Raw genomic sequence first — 25,405 nt, 5'->3', positions numbered from 1 at the left:
AAGAGTTTATGCTTTAAAAAAAAAGTTTTGTCCCTTTTAAGTTCCTTTGTTGTCGAAAATACATTGAAAATTATCAAAAAATAAATTCTTTCAAAAATGTTTTAACTTATTTAAAAAAATTCCTAAAAACAAAAGTCAGACAGGAATGAAAATTTTATAAAACGATCAAAATTTGAAATACTGTGAGATTCCTGAGATAAAAAAGGTTTCTTACTAATATTGTAGGGCTATTTTGCAGACAGTGGTAAGCCTGCATGTGCTACCATGAATAAATAAAAGAAAGGTAGAAAAATTCTATTATTTTTAATCACTTTCTAACGAAATAAAAGAGCAAAGTAATTGTCAACATAAAATTTATAACTTATATTCATAATCTGACTTTTTAAAATGAATATGTTAGCAAAAAAGAGAAACAATGTACTACATGTTCACAAAAATCTGTTTTTTTTTCTTCATTCAATCTTTTGTGGCTTATCATTGTCTCACAGTAAGTTTCTCAATTGCTACATTTCCATAAAAGCCATTGAATCATCATAATATTGGTATTGAATCATCATAATGAAACCATCATAATATTGGTGGGTTTGAACCATGCATGATAAATTTGCTGCCACCTCCAAAACTATAAATTGAACCATATGTTTTGAAAAACAGCATCTTTGAAATCAAGTTTTAGATAAATTAATTGCCAAAGAAGGAAAAATAGAAAAATGTAATATAAAAGAAAAATGTTTCAAAATTTCACTATGCAAATAAATCGGTTTCGATATTTTCAATATTAATTCGATTTATTTGGTATCGATTATTAACCAATTTCCACATTGGTTTCGATATTTGTAGCTAGTGTTTTTGTTTAATCCTCGCTAAAATGTTAATGTTTGAGCTCTTATTTGAAGACTGTTTTTATTTCATTTTTAAAAAAAATTCGAAAAATGTTCATAAGGGAGGTCATTACGGAACATCCTGTAAAACATTTTCTATTTCTGAACATAATAACTTTCTTTGAAAGGGTGAGAAGAAAAATGTAAAAACAATTTGAATCGATTTTGCTTATTGTGCTAATAGTGTGACAGTTAAGAATTGCGTGTTTATACTCCTAGATATTATAATAACTACTCCTAGATATCTATAAATTATGCTACTTGGAAAAATAAAATAAAATTTAATAATTTTACAAGTCTTCAATGCATGTGATTTCAATTAATACTTTTAATTTTTTTTCAATTAATACAATTAATACTTTTTTTAAAAAATAATCCGATTTTTCTTTAAATCAGCTTTTTTATAGTCCTAAATCTCATGATTCCAAAATCACTAATACAGTCTCTAAAAACAGTGATTGAGTCTATTCTGTTACAAGTTAGAGGGCAATTAGTTGTATATTCACAATAAGTTAAAATTTAATAAAGCATAAATTGTGCTTTCCGTAACAATCTACAGGGTGACCAGAAAAGGCCTCTTCTAATAGCGAAGTGTAATATCTCAAAAAATCTACAATACAGAAGCTCTGGAAATAAACAATACTAACAACTAAATTTGTTTTGCCCATACTGCAATTTTTGTCGTCACTTTTAGAGTCATGTGATTACTTTGGGTTTGGCGGATGACTGAGAAATGGGCTTTAATTGGTCGTCTTATTCCCCAGACTTTAATCTACGTGATGGGTATCTATAGGGAAATCTTAAGAACGAATTGTATTCGAAGAATCTCAAAACGGTTTCTGAGCTGAAGTGGACGATTCAAAGACAAATGGAGCCCATTTATGCGATAACATTAGAGTCTGTTATGCTACATTTTGTTTCTGTCACGTGATTGCGCATAATGACAGACATATCGAATTTGTGATTTCGTAAATATAGAAAATATATCTTTTTTCTGTGATTTAAATAAAACATATTTATTCAAACGTGTTTTTTTTTTTTTTTTGATCTTTCTGTAAAAACGATTTAATATTTTTAAAAAAACTTCAATGCTTAATAAATTAGTTCATTTCTGAAAAAAGATTTAAATGAAAAATATCCAATTTTACAACAACAAAAATAATTTTGCTTTAAAAAATCGCGTTATTTTGCAGTTTGATTAAATCTCATGATTCCAAATCTCTAATAATATTGAATAATAATATCTGGCTAATAGCATTGGCTCTAATAATTCTTGCCTTGGAATCTTTTAATTTTACAGGCAGTTTCGTCCGGGGTTACCAACCTCAAAAATCATGCTCGCTCCAGAGCCACCTGGTCTGTCTGCTCTTGAGGTAAGAACATTTTCTTCCGTTTTTCAAATCATTCCATGTAATGTAAATGTTTGTAGTAGAAGGGGAAATATTTTTATGAAAAAAGTCGCCGAAAATTGCGCTTAAAACGAATAATTTACAGCATTACGTCGGAGAGTTTTTAAATCTGGACACAGCTCAAAATCCGTGTATACGAAAATTGATACAGCCAAAAATGGGCCTTTTCAGTTTTCTTCCCAAATTAAACACTAAACGAGGAATTAAGAGCTAATTTTCCTCACTTCCTTAAACACTAAACATAATCTTTACGGTCCTAAAACCTGGTATATTAGACAGTGGCTAGGTATGTAACTTTTCAGTCAATATGTTTGTATTCAGAACTCTAAACGATAAAGTTAGCTCTGAAACTCTAATTTACTACTAAGTAAATTTACTACCACTACTATAAATTTACAGTATTCGTGGTAATCTTGTAAAAACAAATATTAACTTTTAGGGTAATTTTTTATTTTAAAAAAGGCTAATTAAATATAATGTATCAAGTGATTTATGAAAATGGACGATATCACATTACGAATTCACTTGGATTCATTGTTTATTTTTTAATCAAAGAATAAAGCATTAGAAAAAGTTTTAAAAACTGAATCAACTGCTATGTCTATTTTCTTCACGCATTTTGAGATGAGTCCGTTATTGTTAACACGCATCTTTGCCGATTTCCGTAAACATGCATTTCGAGTTCTCAGTTTTCATGAACACGCATTTCGAGCTGTGCCTATTTTCTTATTCTTGCATTTTGAGACGCGTCCATTTTCGTAAACACGCATGCCAAGCTTTGTCCGGATTTATAACTCCTCGACGATAAACTTCGCCCTTATTTCTTAAAATATCTCTAATTCATAAATCGAAAAAGCTTTATACACTATAAAACAATACGGATTTGGAAAAAAAAAGATATTTTTTTTAATATTTATAATCAACAGTTGTTAGCAGCACCACAACATACAAACTATCCCTCACTTGATTTTTACTAGTCTTTGTATGATGACCAGTGGCTAGTGTTGTCTGGGCACGAGAAGTCTTCTTAAATCTCTTAGCCGTAATGCGGAAAAATTGCCAACTACTATATTTGGAAATGGGCAGAATTTCATAACTCTGAACTGATATCTTATGCCGCCTTAATGGGTCGTAAGTTTTGAAAATTAGACTAAAGATGATAATACAACTAAATAGTTAGGTACAGATAACATCTAAGCAAATGGGTACTGAACTCACGTTCGTGAGAATGAGAGTTCGAATTCAGTCGGTCGATGACTACCCCTGTAGTAAATGGCGACTGGTGGACTGGTGACTAATGGTGAAACGTTAAATCTGTCGGGTCACAAAGTCCTCCATTTCCCCGTAACAAATTATACCTCTGGGGTTATTGAATTGGAGATTGATAGTTCTCAGGTTCAGGTCGAAATTACGATCTGTGGATGAATGAATGGATCCGCCCTATAAAAGCGTGTGACGTACGGGTGTGTCAGAAGTCGAATTCTTGGCATAGATGGCGCCACTGGAAAACAAGAACAATCATACCTCCAGTGCTTTAACGGCCAACAACAGCATTAAAATTCATGCAAATTCGCAGAATCTGTTTATAGGCTAGCAGGAACGCTTTACCATTTCCCACCAATATCTATACAAACTTTTTGAATGGTAAGAGCTCCGTCACTTTAACGGCACTAAATTTTGAATATTAAACGCAAATTTTTAAGTAAATATAAATAGCAGTTACTTCATTTTAATGTCATCTAAGTACAATAGCTTATCTTCAAAAGAAAGTACCGTTGAGGTAGAGAATATATTTCTAAAATTTTGTTCAAATATTATTGGTAAGAAATAAAAATTTTGGACGGCTACTACCAATTGATTCCCAGAATCTGAGACGGTTTCAAAATTTTAAAAATTTTTACCATTTCTAATCTACTTTTCATAAATTTTGACCCATTCGAGGTATCAATTCAGAGTTAAAACATGTTATATTTTTCTACTGATGGTGAATTTTTTCATAATAAATCTTTTTTTCGGAATTTATATTTTATTTCTTAAGGGAAAACACAGTAGAAGCCAGTAGAAAAAGGGATTTTTTAAATGTACTTTGCAAAGATTATGATAAACTTAATACATTTACATATTTTAATCTTCATTTTATCATGTTACAAATACAAAAATTAAAAAAATTAGCGCTCATACCATATAACGTTTATAACTTGTTTTATAAACTATCCTAGGTTGAAAAAAAAATCATCCAAATTTGATTCCGATTTGATTTTTTTTTAAACTACATGAACGTTTTTTTTTGTTGCACGTAAGATTTTCTAGAAAATTTTTTTTCACGAAACTGTGGTGTTTTGATATTAAAAAAATTCAAAAAAGGACAAAAAAAAAAGTTACATTTTCGTGGATTACTTAAAATCAGTCAACCGAATTAAAATTCCCTACGTGATACGAATATTATATTTGATATGAACATAGTGCCAAAATTTCAAGTAAATCTGTTGAAAATTGTACTAGTTAGATAAATATATTAAGTAAGAGAAACATAGTTTCGAATAAACTGCGTTTAAAGTTTCTTCATCCAAAAAAACATTTTGCCGTGCGAATTAATACTAGATCTTTAAGATGCTTCATCATTTTCAGCAGTCTCAAGCCCTTTTTTTTGTTAATTTACCCTTACATGACGTCTCGTATGTTTTTATAATAGCAGCTGAAATTCTGCCGTCCTCTTAAATTTGAGCATATTCTTTGACTACATTTATTTCTAATTGTTTCAAAACCGTCCCTTTGCAACCGTCATTAAAAATTATTATAGCTAAATAAGTTTCAACTGTTTATATTTAAAGTGCCATTAATTATCTTTCTTACATAATTTAAGCAAATTATTTCCATAAAATAGTTAAAATGATAGTATTTTACTAAATGTTTTGATAAGTCTTGATATGTTTTGATATGTACTAAATGTTTTGATATGTCTTGTGATATGTTTTGATGTGTACTAAATGTTTTGATATGTATTGTGATATATTCTGATATGCACTTAATGCTTTGATATGTCGAGCTCAACGCATCGTGCGCTGAGCTCGACATATTTATGCTATAACTTTTACAATTTTACGAAAATCAATTAAATATTTCAGACCAATAATCTTAAAAGGATAAACTATGAAAAAATGAAATAAATTTATTCAATGTTTGAAAATGTTTCCCCTAAACTAAAATCGAAGAACATTAACATAAAGTAAAATAGAATGGCTTCATTCGATGCCGATTATCATTATTCATTCAAAAAAGTAAACCTATCATCAATAGATGTCAAATAAGTGCTTGATATTTTATGATGAACTTTACAGCAAAAAAAAGGAAACGTTGAGAGTTGCAAAATTTTTTATAAACTTTCAAACTATGTTGAATCTTAAATTTTAAATAACCTTTTAAACTTACAAATTAAATCTTGTAAATTTCAAAATATATATTTTACTCACGTTATTTTTCAAGGTGTTAATTGTAGCCTTAAGGTGTTATTTTCATTCTCTTAAAATTATGAATTCTTTTTGTTTAGACAGTCAGTGTTATGTAAGATGTGTTAATTTTGAATAATTTGTAAATATTTTATATTTTAAAGGGATTAATCTGCAGGGTAAGTCAAAACAAATGCTCCAATTTCATATATCGCACGCTTCCACAATAATAAGTATTAATTCCCTCTGGCTTCGGCCACCACGATCCCCAGATCTCATCCCATGCAATTTCTTACTGTGAGGGTTCGTAAAAGATCGCGTATATGTGCGTCCAGGACCAACTTTGATGAATGATTTGAAAGCTTGTATCACAGCTGCTTTCGCCATCATTGATACAGACATGCTGTACAAAGTTAGGCAAGTCTTACATTTCAGACTTATGCCGTTTAACAAAGAAAGCGCATACATAACATTTGTGAGGAGTACTCTCAAAACTTGCATTACATCTGCGTGCTTATATTTTTTAAATGAATACAATTATTATATTTTGCGTAGTGCACGTATAAATTTGAGGCATTCATTTGTGACATATCCTGTATTTTTAGTAAAATGCAAATTTATCCGATTTCAATTTGTACACTTACAGAGCATTTACATGGATGAGCGTTTTTATGATCAAGAGAACGGCAAATTTTCCTTTGAAAGCCTTCCAAATACTCCACAAGATTTGTTATCGAACACACAAAGACAATTCAGCTTTGAAGGTAAGTATGAAAGCTCGGAAAATACTCATCAATGTAAAAATACACTATAAAAAATTTAGCGTATATTAGCACCAAAAAATGGTGGCAACTACTTTACACTAAAGTAATGTAATGAAACTCCTCAGATAACTCTTAGTAATTAGTGCTTCGTTACACTATGAACGAACAGTGTAAAAACTTACTGTTTCTCAGCATGAAAATATGGTGGCGACTATTTTACAATAAATTAAATTTTGTAATGAAACACCAGATATAACTCTTGGTTCTTGGTGTTTCACTATGACAACAACTAAGTATAGTTCCCGATATAGTCAAACACCAAGAATGTTCTTTTACACTATTCGGTGTAAAAGAACATTCCTGGAACATTCTGCCAACATTTTGATATTTCGTAACAATAACATTTATAACATCAACAAAATATGAAACATATTATAGTCAGTAATGTTATTAAGATACAATTTAAAGTAACTACAGTTAGTTTTGGAAATATACACACTAATTCTCAAATTATAAATAGTTCGTTAAATCAAACATTCACGTAACACAGAGAGAATATTAAAACGAATATGATTTAGGCTTAACAGACAATTTGAATTAGGCAAAAGTAAATACTTTAAAACTACTTAATACAAATAACAGATATTTAAGAATTAAAATATAAGTATCTTTATCACGTAACTAAAAAGATACTTATTTTCTTATAGCAGCGGCAAAAAAAAAAANAAAAAAAAAAAAAAAAAAAAAAAAAAAAACTCACGCTATTTTGTAATTGATTGTAAACATTCTACTAATGACATCCTAAGTACGCAAAAAAGGCGTGTTTAGAAAAAGACAGTTTGCGAATGGTATAAATGTACGTGATCTTGGCGTAAGTATTTAACATTATTGGTCCTCAGATTTAACTACATCCTTTTAAGCATGCATAAGTGCTCGATTGTTAACTTAAAATATTCCTTCGCACAATTTTTTGAGTTATTTCACATAAAATTCTGAGAAATATTACACTACTGTTTTTACAGTGAAGGATAGTTTTTAGTGTACTGAATGCTGTAACTGTAAATTAAACTGACAGAAAAACAAAATATCTATAAAAGTCGAACATCGCGTTGTGATTTAGATTTTAATTACTTAACTTTTCATAAACCCGTTACAACAAAGGAAGTAAGGCTAGAAAGCCAAAGATATAAGTCAGTAAAAAATTTGCATCGAGAATAGATAAATACCTTAGCTGAAAGAGAAACATTAATCGAGTTAGGAAAAACTTAATTAATTACCATTAAAATAAAGCGCTCAAATCAATTTTAATTCTATCTTATTTATCTAGACTATTTATTTCATGAGAGTAATAATACAATTGGTAAACATTCAACATTGATATAGACGATCGCAACGCTCGAATACGCCATCTGGGGAAAAGATCGGTTCCATGATTTCGTCCCTTCCCTCCCCTTCTCTTTTCAGTTGTATAGGAATGTACTCCGATATTTTTCCTTTTCTTAATATTTTTCGTTTTTAATTAATAAAAATATTTTTTCAAAATTTCCTTTATGCTTTATTTTAAAACCATGTTTAATGTAGTTTTCAGTTCCATATAATTTCTTAAAAGATTTTAATCTGTAATCCCAGCTTAAAATATTTTAATCTGTATGAATATCAAGACAGAAATTAACGTACTTCCTTCTCCTATGACTCTCCACACGCTATTGGTGAAAGCATGTAAAGTGTTGCCATAGATAGAGAGTTCTGCTCTACGCCACCTGTAGCCCATTTCGATCGTAAATATACTCTCAGTATTTCAGATCGAATAAAAAGACAGAGAATGATAAAAAAAAATTAATTAATTTAAATAATGGGTATGAAAGAAACAACAACTCATATTTCACGCAGAAGCGTGACCAGCCCCTCTACAGGAGCGGCAGCTCTTCAGCCAGCCACACATCAGCAAAAAAATAACGCGAATGAACCTTTAAAAAAAAATACTCGTGTCCAAAAGAAAAAATTGTGGCCATAATTAATTAAAAATTACTAAAATTATTAGTCACAAATTTTTAGAAACATACAATCATAACATGAAATACCAAGAATGTTCTTTTACAGTACTTGCCTTCCAACATTTTTGCTATTCAGTAACATTTATAATTACAGTAAGATATAAGAGTCAGTAAAAAAAAATTTTTTACGATACAATATAAATAAGAATCTTTAGTTTAAAATATATATACACACCATATATGGCAACGTTACTTTTANCGGCGGTACAAGTAACGAAAGTAAAAGTACTGCCATATATGATACACACTAATTCTTATAATAAAATTAGTTTATAAATCAAGCATATACACAGTACCGAGAGAATATTAAGAAGAATTCGAACTAGGATAGAAGTGAAAAAAAAATAATAAAAAATTATTTAATGCATTTGATAGATTTATCTAAGTCTTCTCATAGTTATCTTTATTACACAACTAAAACATACATGCCACAGTCATCTATTTCTTCTATTTCTATCTATTCTCTATTTCTATGTATTCTATATATTTCTATCTTTCTATATATTTCTTCTATTATTATAGTATTCTATAATTTCTATTTCTGTAGAATCTTCAGCGACAACGAACTTTCACTTTCTTGTGCTGAATTATAAACAATCTGCCATTATCATCTGGTGGTTTTCAAACACATACGAAAATTGTGCGAAAATAAATCATGAATGGAGTAAATGAGCAGGTGTAAGCTTTCTTAATTATTGGTGTTTAGACACTACGACACGTATGTACGTTAGATTCGGTATTAACATGAAATAAACTATTCATTCATACAATTTTTGGAGTTTTTCAGCACCAGATTCAGATAGGTATTATCCGACAGTTTTTATTTATTGCATTTGCTTGGGTATTTGCATTTTGGTTCTAAGATAGTTCCGTCATTGCAAAATCAAGATGGTCTACAAATGTTTAAAATGGCGATATCTCTAGAATTGTGAGCCAGATCAAAAAAAATAGGCGTGTGAAATTTTGAAAAAAACCCTATTATAATGACAACAAAACTAATCCTACCTCTTGGGAATAGCCCCAGTCTCAAGGGATGGGGAAGGGGTCTAGTTTTGAGTCACAATTTGTTATTTAAAACATGTCTTTTTTTTATTTTCTGGATCCCACATGTATGTGTCGAGTTCTTCATTCTAAACAAATTGTATACTCATTTTTGTTTTACGATTACAGTTCCACCTGTGAACCAGAATCCAGAAACTTGTGGGATGAATTGGGTACTTCATTTCTGCAAAATCTAAATCTGCAATAAAAAATGTGGGGTTCCTGTTTGAGATTTTGAAATCACTTTCCACTCCATTACCAGAGGGGGGGGGGAGGCATTTTTTTAAAAAAATATTTCAGATATGTATTCTGAAATTTTTCATCCGATGCGTATTTCTTGAGATTTTTTAATATTTATACTTTTTGGACGCTCTGCATATTTTGCGTTAGCTCAAATCGACTGCGTGTAATAGCCAGACAAATGTAAATCGATTGTTTAGAATGATTCTATTAAAATAATTTTTTTTATTTGTTACAATTAAAATGACATAAGTAACAGGTACAAACCGGTCCTTCTTGCTCCAAGATTTATGACAAATAAGTAGCATTGATCATTTTCATCTTAATAATAATGCATGTATTATTGTTAAGATGAAAATACATAGTTTGATGCAAAGATGATTACACAGCTTTTCAATGCTTCTAGCACAGACAGTAAGATCAGATATTATATGTCAATTTAAAAAACACTGAAATAACCCTATTAAGGCGAGAAATTTCTTTTGTATTAGAACCTTAAGCACAATCTTTGATCCTAAATTTTAAGTATACTCACAAAAACGTATACACAACCCTATAATAATGGAAAAGATACTTTCAGTTTTTGATATTTTCTTGAATTTTTCAAAAAATACCTTTAAGAAAAAGGTTAGGTCGAGTTAATTTCTCATATGTATCAATAAAGTTTAAAACTTTCAGATGTTTGAGGGACCGGCAATAAATGAAGTATATTTTTGAGCATCTTATGACACAAAATATAGCAATAATTTGCATTATTTGGTTATTTTATGCAATAATTGCATAAAATGACCAAAAAGGAAGTATTATGATTTTAAAATTTGAACAAAAAAATTTTAAAATACATGCGAGATATTTGCAGTTGCTTTTTCAAACTGCGCAATCGCCACAAATATTAAATCGTATTTAATTAACGGAAGAAGTCTGATTTGTATATCTTAAAAATTTAAAAAGTTTCTATCAAGTTTCTAAGTAGTTATTGTACTTTAATTTTTTTTAAAAAAAGGAAAAAACTCGGAATGTTAAGAGGTTTTCTACAAATTTTGAATTATAAAAATTTTTTAATAAATAATACTACACGATAATAATTGATCGGTTAGCAAGATTTGATGGTATAGGGTAAGAAAACGCGTGAAATAAAACATAATTTAATATGATATAATTGCTCATAATTCATTTTTAATAAATTTTGTTTTATAGTCTAAAATGAATTTTATGGAACACCCCTTATCTGTTTATCAGTTATTAGTTATTTGTTATCAATTATCATTTTATCAGTTATTATACTATCACTTATTATATTATCAGTTATTTTACTATCAAACATCAATTATTAGTTTACCTGTGAAAATTAAAGAGGATTTTTTCTGACATTTCATTCAGAGTTTCATGCTTTTTATTTTTAGGTAATAATTTTTTTTCTCTGCTGATCAATGGGTAATTTGTAAATCTTACACAGATTGCTACTCTAAATCATCTTTTTTTGAAAATAAAAATCATTTACTATGCCACAGTAAATCATTTTTTATCTAATTAACGAGTCTGTTCATTTACGGTCTCTTACTAAAAAATAAGAGTAATCAAACTATTTAATTAATAAAAATAATAAATGAAGACCCCAAGGGAGAAGAACTGGTTATCTCCATTTTTTCACGAAAATGACGATTGGATTGCTGCATTTTAAGGATTATCAAGCTGAATTTTGAGGATTAATGAAAATGGTTCTTCTCCACGCGCTTGAGGAAAAATGGTTCGGTCACCTCGCTTGAAGTTTATATTGCATCATGCAATGCACATTTATGTGGTTTTTATCTCAAAGAATGTCCATTACCTACTCATTACCTTACTCAAGGTGAAAAGAAATCCCTTCAGGATACTTTTTATGGTGACTGCATACGTTTACCATTATAAAAAGGGAGCGCTTTTACGGAAGGAGGTAGTGGATAACGATATTTATAAGCACAGTTAACAGAGAGGGTCCACAAAAGAGCGACAAAATATCCCTATTAAATCCTGAAATATGAATTTATGAAAACCTCCGTATTTTGAACAACGAAGAGTACAGTGCTGCATTTTAAGGATCAGTGACGAAAACGAGGGGAATACTAGTGAGGAAGTATTGATTGGAGAAAAATCGATTCTTGTCCAACCAAATTTTTTTTCTACATCAAAATTGTAAATTTTGTTTTGAAATTTTTGGGGAATGTAAATAAATCTTTATGACATTCGTATACTTTTTTTTATTTTTACGGTTTTAATCGTTCCTTCTCAAACCTTCGTTTTTTCTCAGCTTTCCCTTTGGTCTTCTAATGTTAAAAAAGTAACAAAAAAGTTTTTTTCTTTTTACTAGATATCGGAGAATTAGAAGCTGAAAACCCATGGCAGTTCAAAGCTCCTGATCAATGGCAATCTGTCGATGTTATAGACTGGATCTTTTATTGGGCCAATCAAAACAGAGTTGATCTCTTAGATGTGAATATGCTGATATTTAACACACTCACTGGCCGGGAATTAAGTAGAATGAGCCGACAAGAGTTTTGCGCCATCGATAATCAATATGGCAGTGCTCTATACGATGCATTTCACTATCTTGTTGCTCAATATAGTAAGTCTCAGATGATTATTCAATATTTATTTTTAGAAGACAATATCAGGGATTTTCATCCTATCAATACAGTTCTGACAATTTTCGATTGCGGTTTTCTTTATTTAGTTTTATAGAAAAATCAAGAAGTATACATTAAGGGTGGTGATTACGGAGCACCCTGCATATATTTTTTAGAATCCATTGTAAAAATAGTGTTAAAAAAGTATGCACAGTATGGGATGCGTATTTAAGTAATAATAATAAAGAAAAAAAGATTTTTATGCTCAGATCAATCATTGTTAAATAATGAAACAAAAATAACAAAAACTAGTTTATTTATCTAATAAAATTGGAATGCATTTCACTAATTGTGATCTTAAGGCAATATCCTCAAAAAAACTGGTTTTAGATAATCTTACCTTTGCTTTTATTGAACTTAATAGTAATTAAGTAAAATTTGAAAATGCTTCTTGTTACTTAAATATTAATATACATAATGGTTAAAATCTAATGTTTCTACACTTAGTTTATATAATGATTCAAAGCATTAAAGGTCGATATTACAGAACACTTGTATTTACGAATGAAATTTAGGAATAAAAAGTAGGGAACGGCGGTGCACCCCCCACACCCTGAATAACTTTTGATTTAATGATCGAATCTTCACGTTCTAGGACTCATTCTTAATGGCTTAAAGGGGTGACTTTAAATATGCTAACTAATAAGTGCAGACGATATTTTAAATTACGAAATCAGACTCAGAAACCTACTTTCTTTGAATAAACATACCTTTTTTTCCACGGATTTGGATTTCTGATTCCCCCCCCCCCCAAAAAAAANACACAAAAAAAAAAATAATAAATAAATATTTAGTGGGCAGCCGCAATCTGGAAAAATAGTCTCAGTAGTTTGATGAAGAGAGTGCTCCAAAGTTTGGACCCCTTGATGTTAATTTTACTTTTTGCGTATTTCGTTATATCTCAAAAACTTTTTAGGCCAATCAAAACAGAGTTGATCTCTTAGATGTGNCGACCTTAATCAAAGAAAGATCAATCTTCAATTCAGCACCCCTAGAGCTATGATTTGTTTGTTATGGGAACATGGAAGAATTTGCGACCCGACATATTTATCGTGCACCAGTCACCATTTACTGCACGGGGAGTTTTCGGTTGGTCGGAATTGAACTCACGAACTCTTGGACATGGGCCCAACGCCCTACCGACCAGGTTATTCCACCCTCACCCACAAATTTTAAAAATGGTTAATGACTTCAAAACAACTTTTAAAAAGAAGGAAAAATTATTATTATTATATCAAACAAATTTAATACATATTTTAATTATCATGGTACATTTTTTTTCTTCAAAAAATACACATCATCTCAATTATCACTATTTCAGCGTGAATCCATTCCAAAGTTTATATAAAATTTATAATGTAAAATAAGTTAACGTTATTTTCATATTATGCAGTATTTCATCATGGTTTGAAATTTAATGAATTTTAATATTTAAACGATTATTTTGTATCATTAAAATATTTCTACTAACGAAATATTTTAATCTATCCATTTGTATATTTTATAAAGCAAAAATATTCTTATTATAAAAACATTCATATTTGAAAACTTATTCATTAAGGAGATAAAAGAAAGACAACATTATTCCAGCCTACACTCTGCACCTGTTAAATTCAAAACAGTAACATTAAGAAATCCCAAATTATTGGTTAAAAAAAATGATTTTTCTTAATGTTGAAGCAAAAAAAACTATAACATTATTTTAAAATTACATATTATCTAAATACACTAAGTTCTGAAAATAGGGTTATGCATATTATGCATAATGAATATTTATAAGTCAAATAAGAAATAACAATTGATATAAGGGTAGATTTTAATGCTTATAAAAAAAACCAGTTGGAGTTCAGGTTTTATAGGGATTTTTTGTAGATTTTTTTGGGCTTGTGGGTGGGACAAAAACCCTGCTATACCCCTCTTCTTCTTTCAGGGTTAAGAATCCGAATCCATCTATAAAAAAGGCATACTTATTCAGAGAGAGTACGATTCTGAATCTGTTTTCATAACTTAAAATATCGACTACACACAGTAATTAACATATTTTATTTATTAACATTTATTAATTAACATATTTAACCCTCAAACCATGGCATTCTATTGCGTGAAAATCCGATTATTAGATTATAAGTTATTCAGGGTGTTGACTTTATTTGCAAACTGCACAACCATATGTTCCAGTAACTAATGTGATTTGAATGCATTCACGTTTTTACGACACAAGAAAATGTCGATTATGAGACTTTTGATAGTAGATTTCATTTCTAAAGGTATTTTTGTTTTTGTACTTTCTCATATGCAATAATATTTTTTATATGCAATGTAATCGTTTTGTTATTATCGACATGGTCCTGAAACCGAAATTTAAAAAATAAATATTAAAAGTTTATAAAAAAAAATTATATTTTAACTTTTGAATAAGGGATACGATAAAACATGTCAAATGTGTGCATTTTCTTAAAATAACATATCAAGGGCGCCGTCTGCGGGGTGCACTTTCACGCCCTGGCTTTTTTTTAAACAATTAAAGAGTATAAAATTTTTTATTAAAAATATTTTCATTCAAAAACAAATAATTAAGCAATTATTGATACATAACAATTAAAAAATTGCTTAATCAAACAAGAATTATAATCGTCTTGTTAGCTGTCCAAATCTGTTTATAACTTTTTCAATGAATTCTGAGTCATCTTTGATTCTTTTCTTATGCACACTGAGCATGCACAAGCTACTTTATCTCTCGTGAGACATTGTAGACCTATTCCATGTTTCGATGCGTCGCATTGTACGAAAAGTGCGTTCAATAGTGCATGTAGTAGCTGGAAGAGTTAGGCCAATTTTGATTGCCTCCGCTACAGCTGGATAAAACGGCGTGGCCTCAATAACTAGATAAAACTTCAAGATATGGAGCTTTGTCCAGTTTGTTCATCGAATTCGGGTGAAGCCTAAAGGGTGAAAATACTTTTCTTTGTGTTGAAGAAAAACGGTCCTTCAACGGAGATATAATGGAGTTCAAGGAATAAAGATTGACCTCCTGAAAAATTCTGCTATGTTTTCAGAAGGCACATTCGATCTATGAACTTGTCTAGATGCCACTCGAGGTCGATTCATTTCAATGCCTAATTCTTCGCAAATGTGTTCTGCTTTCGTGAAAATTGTAGTAAACTCTTCAGAAGCATTATTTCGATTAATTTGCAGCACATCTATCAATTTGACTACGTAATCAGTTACTTCTTTTAGATCTGTGTTTACTTTTTGCAACTGATTGCACACAGGTTCAAGTTTGGAAGAATAAGTAGCAATAACAAAAAGTGATACAATGTATGCTGGCGTTGTAACAGCTGTTAAAAGTATATCCTCCTGATTCCAAGTGTGCCTTCAAAACTTCGTCTCCAAATTCAACACGAAAGTGCAGCAGATCTTTGAGAACAGATCCTTCGTCATTTTTGCCCCGAAAAGGAAGTGCTCTGCGATGAACCAAATTGTTGTTATAATAGATCGAAGCTTAAGCCTGTTGTTTTCAATTTTTTTATTATATGCCGAATCTAAAGATTCATATACACTCAGTTGTTTTCTGTTCATAACATCTTCAAAATTTTTAGAAGATGTGAGTGTTTCACGATGCCACTGTGACACTTCATGTGATTTTGCTGCTTCATTAAATTTGTGGTATTTAACGCAAGGAGAAATAATAAATTGTCCTAGCACACCTCTTTGAGCTGGAGGTCGAAACAAAACGCAGACGCGACAAACAGGCCCTTTTGCGCTTTCTGAGTACGCCAACCAAGGGTACGTTTGAAGCCCTTCCAAACGAAATGATAGAACGAACGAATGATAATAAAATAATATTATATTTTCTATTAGTTATTTAGTTTAACAAAGTTGTATAACACATACTGACTTCTCACAACTGTAAAACTTCATCACCACAATAAATACCATTATTAAGCGTGCAGAAACACGTTAGTATACAAAACTACTGTTTGTAGTTATTTGTGTTTCAAAGTCAGTAGCTATACCAGCGCCATCAATACAATTTCTCGTGGTAAAATCTGCAAATACAAGAAATTTGTACTTTTTTTTAAATATCTTGTTAACAATGAAGAAATGTTACTTGAAAAAAATTAACAGATGAAAGTATATGTAATAACAAAACAAAATGTAATAACAGAATATTTTTTTTGGGGGGGAGGGGTTGTTTGTTAGAGGGTTGCACCCCCTTTTATATTATTCTGCCAGCTCCCTTGTAATATATAACTGTTTGCAACCAAGTTGATAACGGAAAAGTTGCAGTTTTATATATTTTTACCATATATGTATTAGATATGCGTTCATGCAACAATGTTACAAAACTTCTTTCTTATTTCTAATTTAATGTACCATTAATGCACCATTAATTGCACCCTTAAATGCACCATGTAATGATTGCGCATGCATGTACAATTTTTTATACAAAATGCAATTATTCATATCGAATTTTTGAAGGACATGAAGGAAGGATGATCATAAAAATATATATTCTGGACACAGCTCAAAATGCGTGTTTACGAAAATGCCGTTTTTCAAACTTCGCTTTTGAAAATTGTTCCCATTTTCCTAAACACGCATTTCAAGCTATGTCCAAAATAGAAATTTCGCAGACGATATGATATTCTGTATTTAAAGAAAATCGAATTTGCATTATTTGTAGTGTAGTATGACAGTGTTTGTAGACTGTTATATTTTTTTATAGAGTATAACAAAAGTGTTTAGAAACCAACAAAATTTATTTAGATAGAAAAAATAAAAGTGTGCTTTTGATGGAAATTTCAGAAAAAATTAGTACATTTTGTCACACTCTGTTATAAATTTCTCTTAAAAAATGGCAAAATAAAAATCTATTATTTTATTTTGTTTTACCATATTCAACCAAAACAGTATGTAATAACCATAAAATAAATGGAATTCTATCAGTTAACTGTGAGGAAGAAAATGTTATACTGTTTTTACCTAATACGGTTAAACAACTAGAATCTTATCAGCGCCAACTAGGAGATACAATCAATGAGAATCAAGCTTGCTTTCCTCGAAAGCTAAGCCACGTGATAAGGTTTGCAAATTTATCCTAATCGGATGTCTAACATAACAGCGTGTACCCAATAATCTCATAGTGTGTGGTGAACATCTTATAAAGCCATTTAATTATTTGCTGCTGCGTGCATACTTAAGGGCTGATTTGTCATTCTCATGAACGGCTAAATGGGGGTTCAAATTCCAATTTTGATATCACAATATTTTCGCAATTCGTTCAACACATGAGGAATTTCCAGTCTCTCCTTAGTTGGTGACTCTGGACCATTTGAATACGAAACTCTCATTCACGCATTGATGGCAACATAACAAAGCTGCTTAATACAAGCAGTTCAGCATTATCCATCTCTCACGATCGATAGCACTAGATAAATAAATTAATAAAATAAACTCATTCTTACAGTTTTGACACCATGCTAGTTATAAATGGTTACAAAATGATTCACGGTTTTTGAACCATACCAGTTGTAAACATTTTCGAACCCGTAAAAGTAAAGAAATGTTAATAACCCTAAACTTTACTATTAATTCTATAGATAGATCGTTTTTCCGTAATCTTAGAATGAAAATTTCAACAGTATATCCCATTTGTTTAAAAGTTAATGAAGCTATTTGATTTCCCTCCAGGTGCTCCTACATCCATTTCAGAACATTTATTACCATCTGATCACGATCTTGTGGATGATGTAGAATGGGAAAAATGCACAAGATGGAATAATGTGTTTGTAGAAGCTCAAGGACCTACATCTGGATATTCTGGATGTGGTAAAATTCATACTCAATTCTTTAATGCTTATCAAATAAGTCAATTCTATCGTAAAAGACTAAAGTTAATAGATAAAATATTGCATTACCTTGTTTAACACAGTAAAAGCTCCATATAACGGCATAGTAAGAGAAGTCCACGACGATTTTTCAAGTCACCGGTATAAAATTGAGCACAGATGGGTTACTTATAACTTGCGTTGGGTTACATATATTTACGATTTATTTTGACGTATAAACTTAACAACCACGGCATTTTATATAGTTGTTGCACTTGACTGGTGCTATATAGCGTTCAATTTGAAATTATAAACTTTGCCAAACACGTAAAAAACTGAAGATAACTCTCAAAACATAGCAACCCTAACTCATATCATGATTTCCTTAATTCGATTTATTGCACACAATCTTTTAGAACATTTGAAACTTAGAAAAATCCTATGAATTGGTACGTTCAAATATAAAAAAAATGACATGAATTAAATTTCCTTGAATTTCAACACATCGTTCACAACAAAGAGACACACAATATTCCGCTCCGACCTTATTGTTAACACTCACATGTCCCGGGTTGAAGCTCCTTCAGATCACCAGCTTATCTGGGCAGTAAAGGTGATCTGTGCACCAACTCATTGACACAATCATGCCATAAAATTGTCAAGTTTTGACCTACAACGGGTGTTTGAGTGAATACTTTACTTTACGAAAAGTGCATTTTTATAACAAGTTAGAAAATTTTTATAACAAATTTTTGGTGGAAATATATTTTCTGCTGGCTGAATGAGGAATACTGTACAAAAAAAGCAAAATGGAGATAGTTATTTATGGTGCAGAAAAGTAAAAACGAACTTTATTTCACCAATCTTAACCCTTTATGTTAAGAAAATATTTGTAGGTAAGCAATGTTATCTTTCTGCTTATGAAAGAGAAATTCTTCCATTTTAAGTCAACCTGACACAGACTTTTGGGGTCCGGGGTAGCCCAGTGGCTAGAGAACCGGTTCGATTCTTGACTCCACTGTCTACATGCTCGTAAAATCTGCGGAATCGGAAATCCTGTAGTCGATCGCCGGGCAGAGATACAGAGGTCTGGAGAAAATTTTCTGCCCCTTCAGATCTATGTCTAAATTGAGGAAGTGGCCTCATCCTCAGGGATGTTTCTCAGACCGTCCCCATTCTGCAGCTCTAGTATGTTGTAAATAAAGTACCTACATACCTTTACCTGCATCTTTTTGTCGACCCTAAATCACTAAAGTTTCTGACCACCTATTCTGAAAAATTGACTGTTATTGATTTGTGTCTTGTACCAATTATTCATTCACTTAATAATTTATGTGAGCTTGGGTAAACATTGGCCTCAAATTTCTATGACATAAACAAAAAAAAATATGCTTTACATGTGATTATAATTCATTAATTGAACACATATAATTTCATATAAAATTAACATTGAGAGATTTACACTACTATTCTGTCTGAATTATTGGAACTATATATTTTAGATACTGGTTTTTGAGGGTCAAAATTTTATATCCATCAGGGAAAAAAATTCTAATTCAGAGAAATTACGTGTTTGTTTCTAATTTCACCATATCGTCTGTACAAATTAATTAGCATATTTAAGGTTTCATCCTCGAACCAATAAAGTTGCATGTTAGTACATGAAAATCCGATCCCTAGATTAGAAGTTAAGGAAGTTTTTTTCTGATAGTATTGTAAACCATATTGAACATGAAGAAATTACCCCAGTCTTCTGATTGGTAGAAATCCAATTTCGTCAATTTTTTTTACATTCTTTTATATTTGTTTTATCTTACTACTGCATCTTCAAATGCGTAAGCATTTGAAGAGCTTAGTGGATGAAGCAGGTAAGTGACATTTTCAGGATATTCATCAATTAGGGAAAATTACACAAATTGGTCGCATTAGCATAGGTACGTTTAATATAAAATAATTGCTTTCACTTTAATTTTAACATAACTAATCTACATAAATTTTGAATACGCTTGCTTNGTTAAGATTGCACTACAGAAAATCTGCAGTTAACTCCAGAAAAACTACAAAATTACTTCAGTTCTGCAGAAAAACTGCAGTTTAATTTTAGCTGGGTAATTAAAATAAAGCAAAGAATAATTTTCTCCGCTTTCTAATTAATATATAATAAAATAAATCAAATACCACTTTTTTTCCCCTGATTATAACTACTCTGAAAATGTTATTTAACTGGTTCATCCGCTGAGCTCTTCATTTGTAATCATATTAATTGTATTACTGCATTATAAATCATTTACTGCATAATAAGATATTTACTACATAATAAAGATTACATTTTTAAATTTAGATTCTGATCGTGAAAGTGCAGGTAGTAGTATGAGTACTGTTAATGAAAGGCAAGAGCTGGGAATGATTTTCAATACCATGGCAAGACCTTTTCCAAAACAACGTAAGTGCAATCTTTATTTTAGGATAGATATTTAGAAGAGAAATGCAGTGATATACCGATCTCTTAGTAATATGTCTGGCAAAATAATAACATAACTTATGAAAATAATAACATAACCCATAAAAGTTTTAATTTTGATTATGCTCCTTTGCGTAGATGATACTAAAATGATGAAAATAATAAAAAACGGCAATTTGTTTGGAAATTCTCTATATGTTAAGAAATATTTATTGGAAAGAAAAAAAGTCATAGTTCGCGTACCTTAAACTCTATACCCTCGTACCCAAAGCAAAGCTATAATTTTATCTGAATCATCCTGAAGACTCGAAATCACATAATAATGCAGGATCGGAAATGCTTTCCCGAAAAGACGATGGTGTTGCGCAAATTTTCCTACTATTTTTGCTGGGAATCATCATTTCGCCCGAGAATTATTCCAGAATATTTCGAATTCCAAGAGCCGCAGATGCGCATTGAATTCGGTGGAAGAATGTTTCTCTTATTTTTAAAACGGATGACTTTTTCTGTTTACACCCTCTCTTCAAAAAATTTCCGACCCTGTATTGCTAGATAATTTCGAGTCATCAGGATGCATATATATTCTAAAACGTCTTTCATATGTTCTGAAGCGTTTAAATGAGTATATTATTTTGCCGGAAAAAAAAGTTTTAATTAGACGGATGAATAGTTTGTAAGAGATTCTTAAAAGCAATCAATAATTCTCAATTTTTACATATTTTTTACGAGTGCAAACAATGCAACATTTTATTAATTTTTTTTTATTTTGTAACCGTCGGTGAACAGCCGACCCAATTTTCGGGTTAACGATTACTATTGTTCAATCCCGTAGTCTTGTAATTTTGAACCCAATGCAGAAGACAAGGGAACTCCCGAATCAAGTATTGGGAAAAGTATCCCGAATCAAGTATTGGGTCCTTCGTAGTGGACTTTTTGATGGAACTAACGAGCATTTGCGTTACATGGAGAGGAAAGCCACGAAAACTTCCCACTGTAAATCTGACAACACGGGGACTCTAACCCATACTCTATCTACTACTGAGGATATTTTACGTAAGCACTGTGGTCGGTGCAAGCTGGATGCGGAATTCGTATCGACCAGCCATCGCTGGGATTTGAACCCGGTTCACCTCATACGTATTTTTAAAGTGATAAATGTGAAATTAGCATATATTAACTAAACACATTTAAATTAATTTTAAATGGTGCTTAATTCAATATAAATAGTCATTTGAACTGAGCAAAACTTTTTGGCTTCTTTAGTCACTGAATGTTTGGGCAGTAAATAATTCTTGATGTTTAATTTTAGAAACAATTTGTATTAAGAAAGTTGGAAGAAGAGGAAGACCGCCAAAAAAAGATGGTAAACTTCGTGGGAAACAAGGTATAATTAACATTTTTAAATTTTTTACTCAACAACTGCAATAATACTTATGTGATTTTTTTTTAACGATATAAACAATGAACATTATAAAGTTATGAAGGAAACATTTCTTCGTTTTCAAAAAATGCCATCAATTTCAGTAATTAAAAATCTTCATATATTTAAATAGTCTTATTGTATTGTGTTGTATATTTAAATTTCTACTTCAGTAATATTTGACAGAGCTCGTTCAAATTTTTTATTTTGTTATTTAAAATTACAAAGTTTAATATGTAAAAATTTATTTACCTGACAACTAAATTTTTTTACGATTATTAAATAACATAATAAATGAGTATAAAAATTATTTTTTTGTATGGAATTAATTTTCTTCGAATAAACGAATTTTATAATTGTGTGTAAGAAATTTTCGTTTAAAAATCTCAGTAGAAATAATCGCAAATTTAAATTATCATTGAACTTTCAACCTCTCTCCTAGTTGCACTTTGAGATCTTATTTTCCAGATTGCAACTATCCTTTCCCTTATTTTGAGAGTCAAAAATTTGTCGAGGAAAGGCTTGCTTATCAAAATTAATATTCTGTGTCTTGAATATCGTTTGCATATTTAAAGTTGGAAACTCGAACCATTAAGATTGAAACTTAGTACTTGACAATAATTCGATGAAACGTTTTAAAGTGTTCAGTTTTTTATTTTGTGCCTCAACAATTACACCATTAAAAAATCCTAAGATTTTTCTCTGAGAAAAGTATGCTAGTTCTTAGCTTAAAAGCATGTTTGTATATATAGCGACCAATACTAAAGTTCAGTCATTACAACGCTAGATAAATAAACAAAAATTTATAGTATAGCTTTAAAAAAATAGAAAACAGGTCTTATTCATATAGATATATTTAATATTAATTTTCATATTAATATTATTTTAATATATATAAACTAGGTTATAATAATAGCAATGCGCGAATCAATTCTTGCAAACCTTAATTTAAAAATAGTTTTACCTTCTGCGCGTAAATCCCAACATCCCTGAGAGCATCCCCTAAATCAAAAAACCAGTGTCCCCCATACAATAAAAGATATATCGAAAAGCGAGGTTTTGCGTTACATAGAATTTTGTATTACATAGAACATTTCCCATACCTCTAAATTTACCAATTAATCATGGCGATTTTAGTCTGGAAAAGATAAATTTTTTAATATTTTTTTAAATACAAATACTTCACAAACAATTCAGTGGGCGAAATTTCCGCCCATTATTTGGAGTCCAAATATTAGGGACTGTCGAGAGGGTGTTGATTGCGATTCAAATCAAACTACAGTATTTTTCCAGAGTTTGCTGAGGACAAATAAAATATTAAAAATGAACTTCAAGAGGGAGTTAAATAAAACATGCGAAAGATCTAAAAAAAACTGTCTTTAGATGTATGTTTTTGACACCAAATGTTGACATAACAAACTCAAAGGATATATAGAAAAATTTCCTCTTAAGCTCAATAACGATATCTTAATAAACGAGAATATATATTTATATAAAATAAAAAATTTCTAACTTTTATGTTATTTATATGCATCTGTGTCAAATTTTTGAATTTTGTGCACTTTGCAATGAAAATTTATTATAGTGCCTCCTAATGCAAAAACTCTGTGCACGTCTAAGATTTTCGGTCGACAAGTATGTAAAGAGACGTATACATCTCTACAGGAAGTCTTCTAGAAATATATACTTTGTGCGCTAAGAATGCTCAAGAAAATTTGTTAAGAACAAGAGTCTTCAAAAAATCTTGCTGTCAATAAAGACTGCTCCGACATAAACAAATTCGATCGCACAAGCAAAGACATTCCTTTCATCCACACAGACATTCCCAGAGATGCCAGAGTACTAGAAGTTTCATCCCTATTTATCCAGTAGTGATTCTACCAAACGTCATAAACTAACGTTTTTTAGAAACAGGAAAAAAGTTCTTGCATCAAATTCACGTGATAAGGCATACATTTCTCCCAAAATTCATTCCTATTTTTGGTTCTTTTAACAGATGGATGCAAATAGCAACTGCAAATCGGAAAAGTTATATGAAAATCACAATTTTTCAATGAATAAAAGTTAATTATTAATAAATATTACATATTACTAAATTTTTAGTATAGAATCGGAAAACGAAATTTTTTTGCATCAAAAACCCACGAAAAAAATGGTAAAAGAGACTTACAGCGCCATCTGTCAGGAAACTTTTGAATTAAAACCAAAAACTCTAAGAAAAAAAATTCATACCTTGTTACCTGAATTTGTTGTAAGAATTTGTTTTCCCGTTTTAAAAACTTATAGTGTAATTTAGAACATCCTGCCTTTTCAGGCAATATATATTTTTTAATTTTAGGCAAGGGTAGTGGTAAGCTGTGGGAGTTCATACGAGACCTTCTACTAAATCCTGCCACTAATCCAAGCATGATTCGTTGGGAAAGAAGAGAAGATGGAATTTTTAAATTTGTTCAGTCAGATAAAGTTGCTCGTCTTTGGGGAGATCGAAAGCAGAATCCAAGAATGACTTATGAAAAGTTGAGTAGAGCAATGAGGTAAGATATAAATTCCAGAACAAGATGGATACAACTTAACTAATCTATATGCAATGATTCAACAAATCATATTAAATTGGATATGAACAATCAGCATACTAATGAAAAGGAAAGTTTCAATGCTTTTTAACACAGGTTGCTAATGTTCAATCCTCCCCCCCTTTACTGCACAGCAAACATTTAAATAGTAGCTGAACTCGCCCTACACACGAAACGAATACAACGATTATCCGTCTGCTACTGCCCAAGCGGTCTTTTTCTTAATTAACTTTTTAAGACAAATTATGATTGTAAGAAATCGTAATGATAAAATTCATGTCTATATTGTGATGAAGCGGAAATGTAAACAATTCTTTGATTAAAAAATAAAATCGGAATTTTAATGCGTACTCAATACTAATTTAATCTCTGGAAATCCCTCTAAAAAAAAGGACACGAAACTCAAATTGACTACATTGGGTCCATCTCTTTGAATAACCCAATAAATTAGGAAACATTTTTTATCAGTATTAAAAGATTTTAAAAAAGTTTTAAAAGCGCTGGAATTTATTTCAGAACAAGTATTGGCGTAATTTTTTATTTGGAACTTTTAACACATTAAATATCAAAGCTCCCATTTTAAAAACATGTCCTTAAGAAAAAAAAAAAAAAAAAAAGGTGT

At 30.5% G+C, this 25,405-nt stretch overlaps 1 protein-coding gene across 2 annotated transcripts in view; it reads left to right on the top strand.

Moving 5' to 3' along the window:
* LOC107457256 (ETS homologous factor) overlaps positions 1 to 25,405 on the top strand; it is an 84,182-nt gene that overhangs the window by 52,137 nt on the left and 6,640 nt on the right. For both annotated transcript variants that reach the window (XM_016075380.3, XM_016075382.3), the window contains exons 2-8: positions 2,182 to 2,254; positions 6,383 to 6,500; positions 12,183 to 12,437; positions 18,193 to 18,330; positions 20,671 to 20,772; positions 22,100 to 22,174; positions 24,549 to 24,744. In XM_016075380.3, coding sequence (XP_015930866.1) covers positions 2,182 to 2,254; positions 6,383 to 6,500; positions 12,183 to 12,437; positions 18,193 to 18,330; positions 20,671 to 20,772; positions 22,100 to 22,174; positions 24,549 to 24,744 — 957 coding nt within the window. The remainder of the gene's footprint in view (positions 1 to 2,181; positions 2,255 to 6,382; positions 6,501 to 12,182; positions 12,438 to 18,192; positions 18,331 to 20,670; positions 20,773 to 22,099; positions 22,175 to 24,548; positions 24,745 to 25,405) is intronic.

The sequence above is a fragment of the Parasteatoda tepidariorum genome, chromosome X2 (assembly GCF_043381705.1).
Source record: "Parasteatoda tepidariorum isolate YZ-2023 chromosome X2, CAS_Ptep_4.0, whole genome shotgun sequence".
NCBI classification, from domain to species: Eukaryota; Metazoa; Arthropoda; class Arachnida; order Araneae; family Theridiidae; genus Parasteatoda; species Parasteatoda tepidariorum.
The sequence above is the reverse complement of the archived record's forward strand: the minus strand, read 5'-3'. Positions and strand labels throughout refer to the sequence as shown.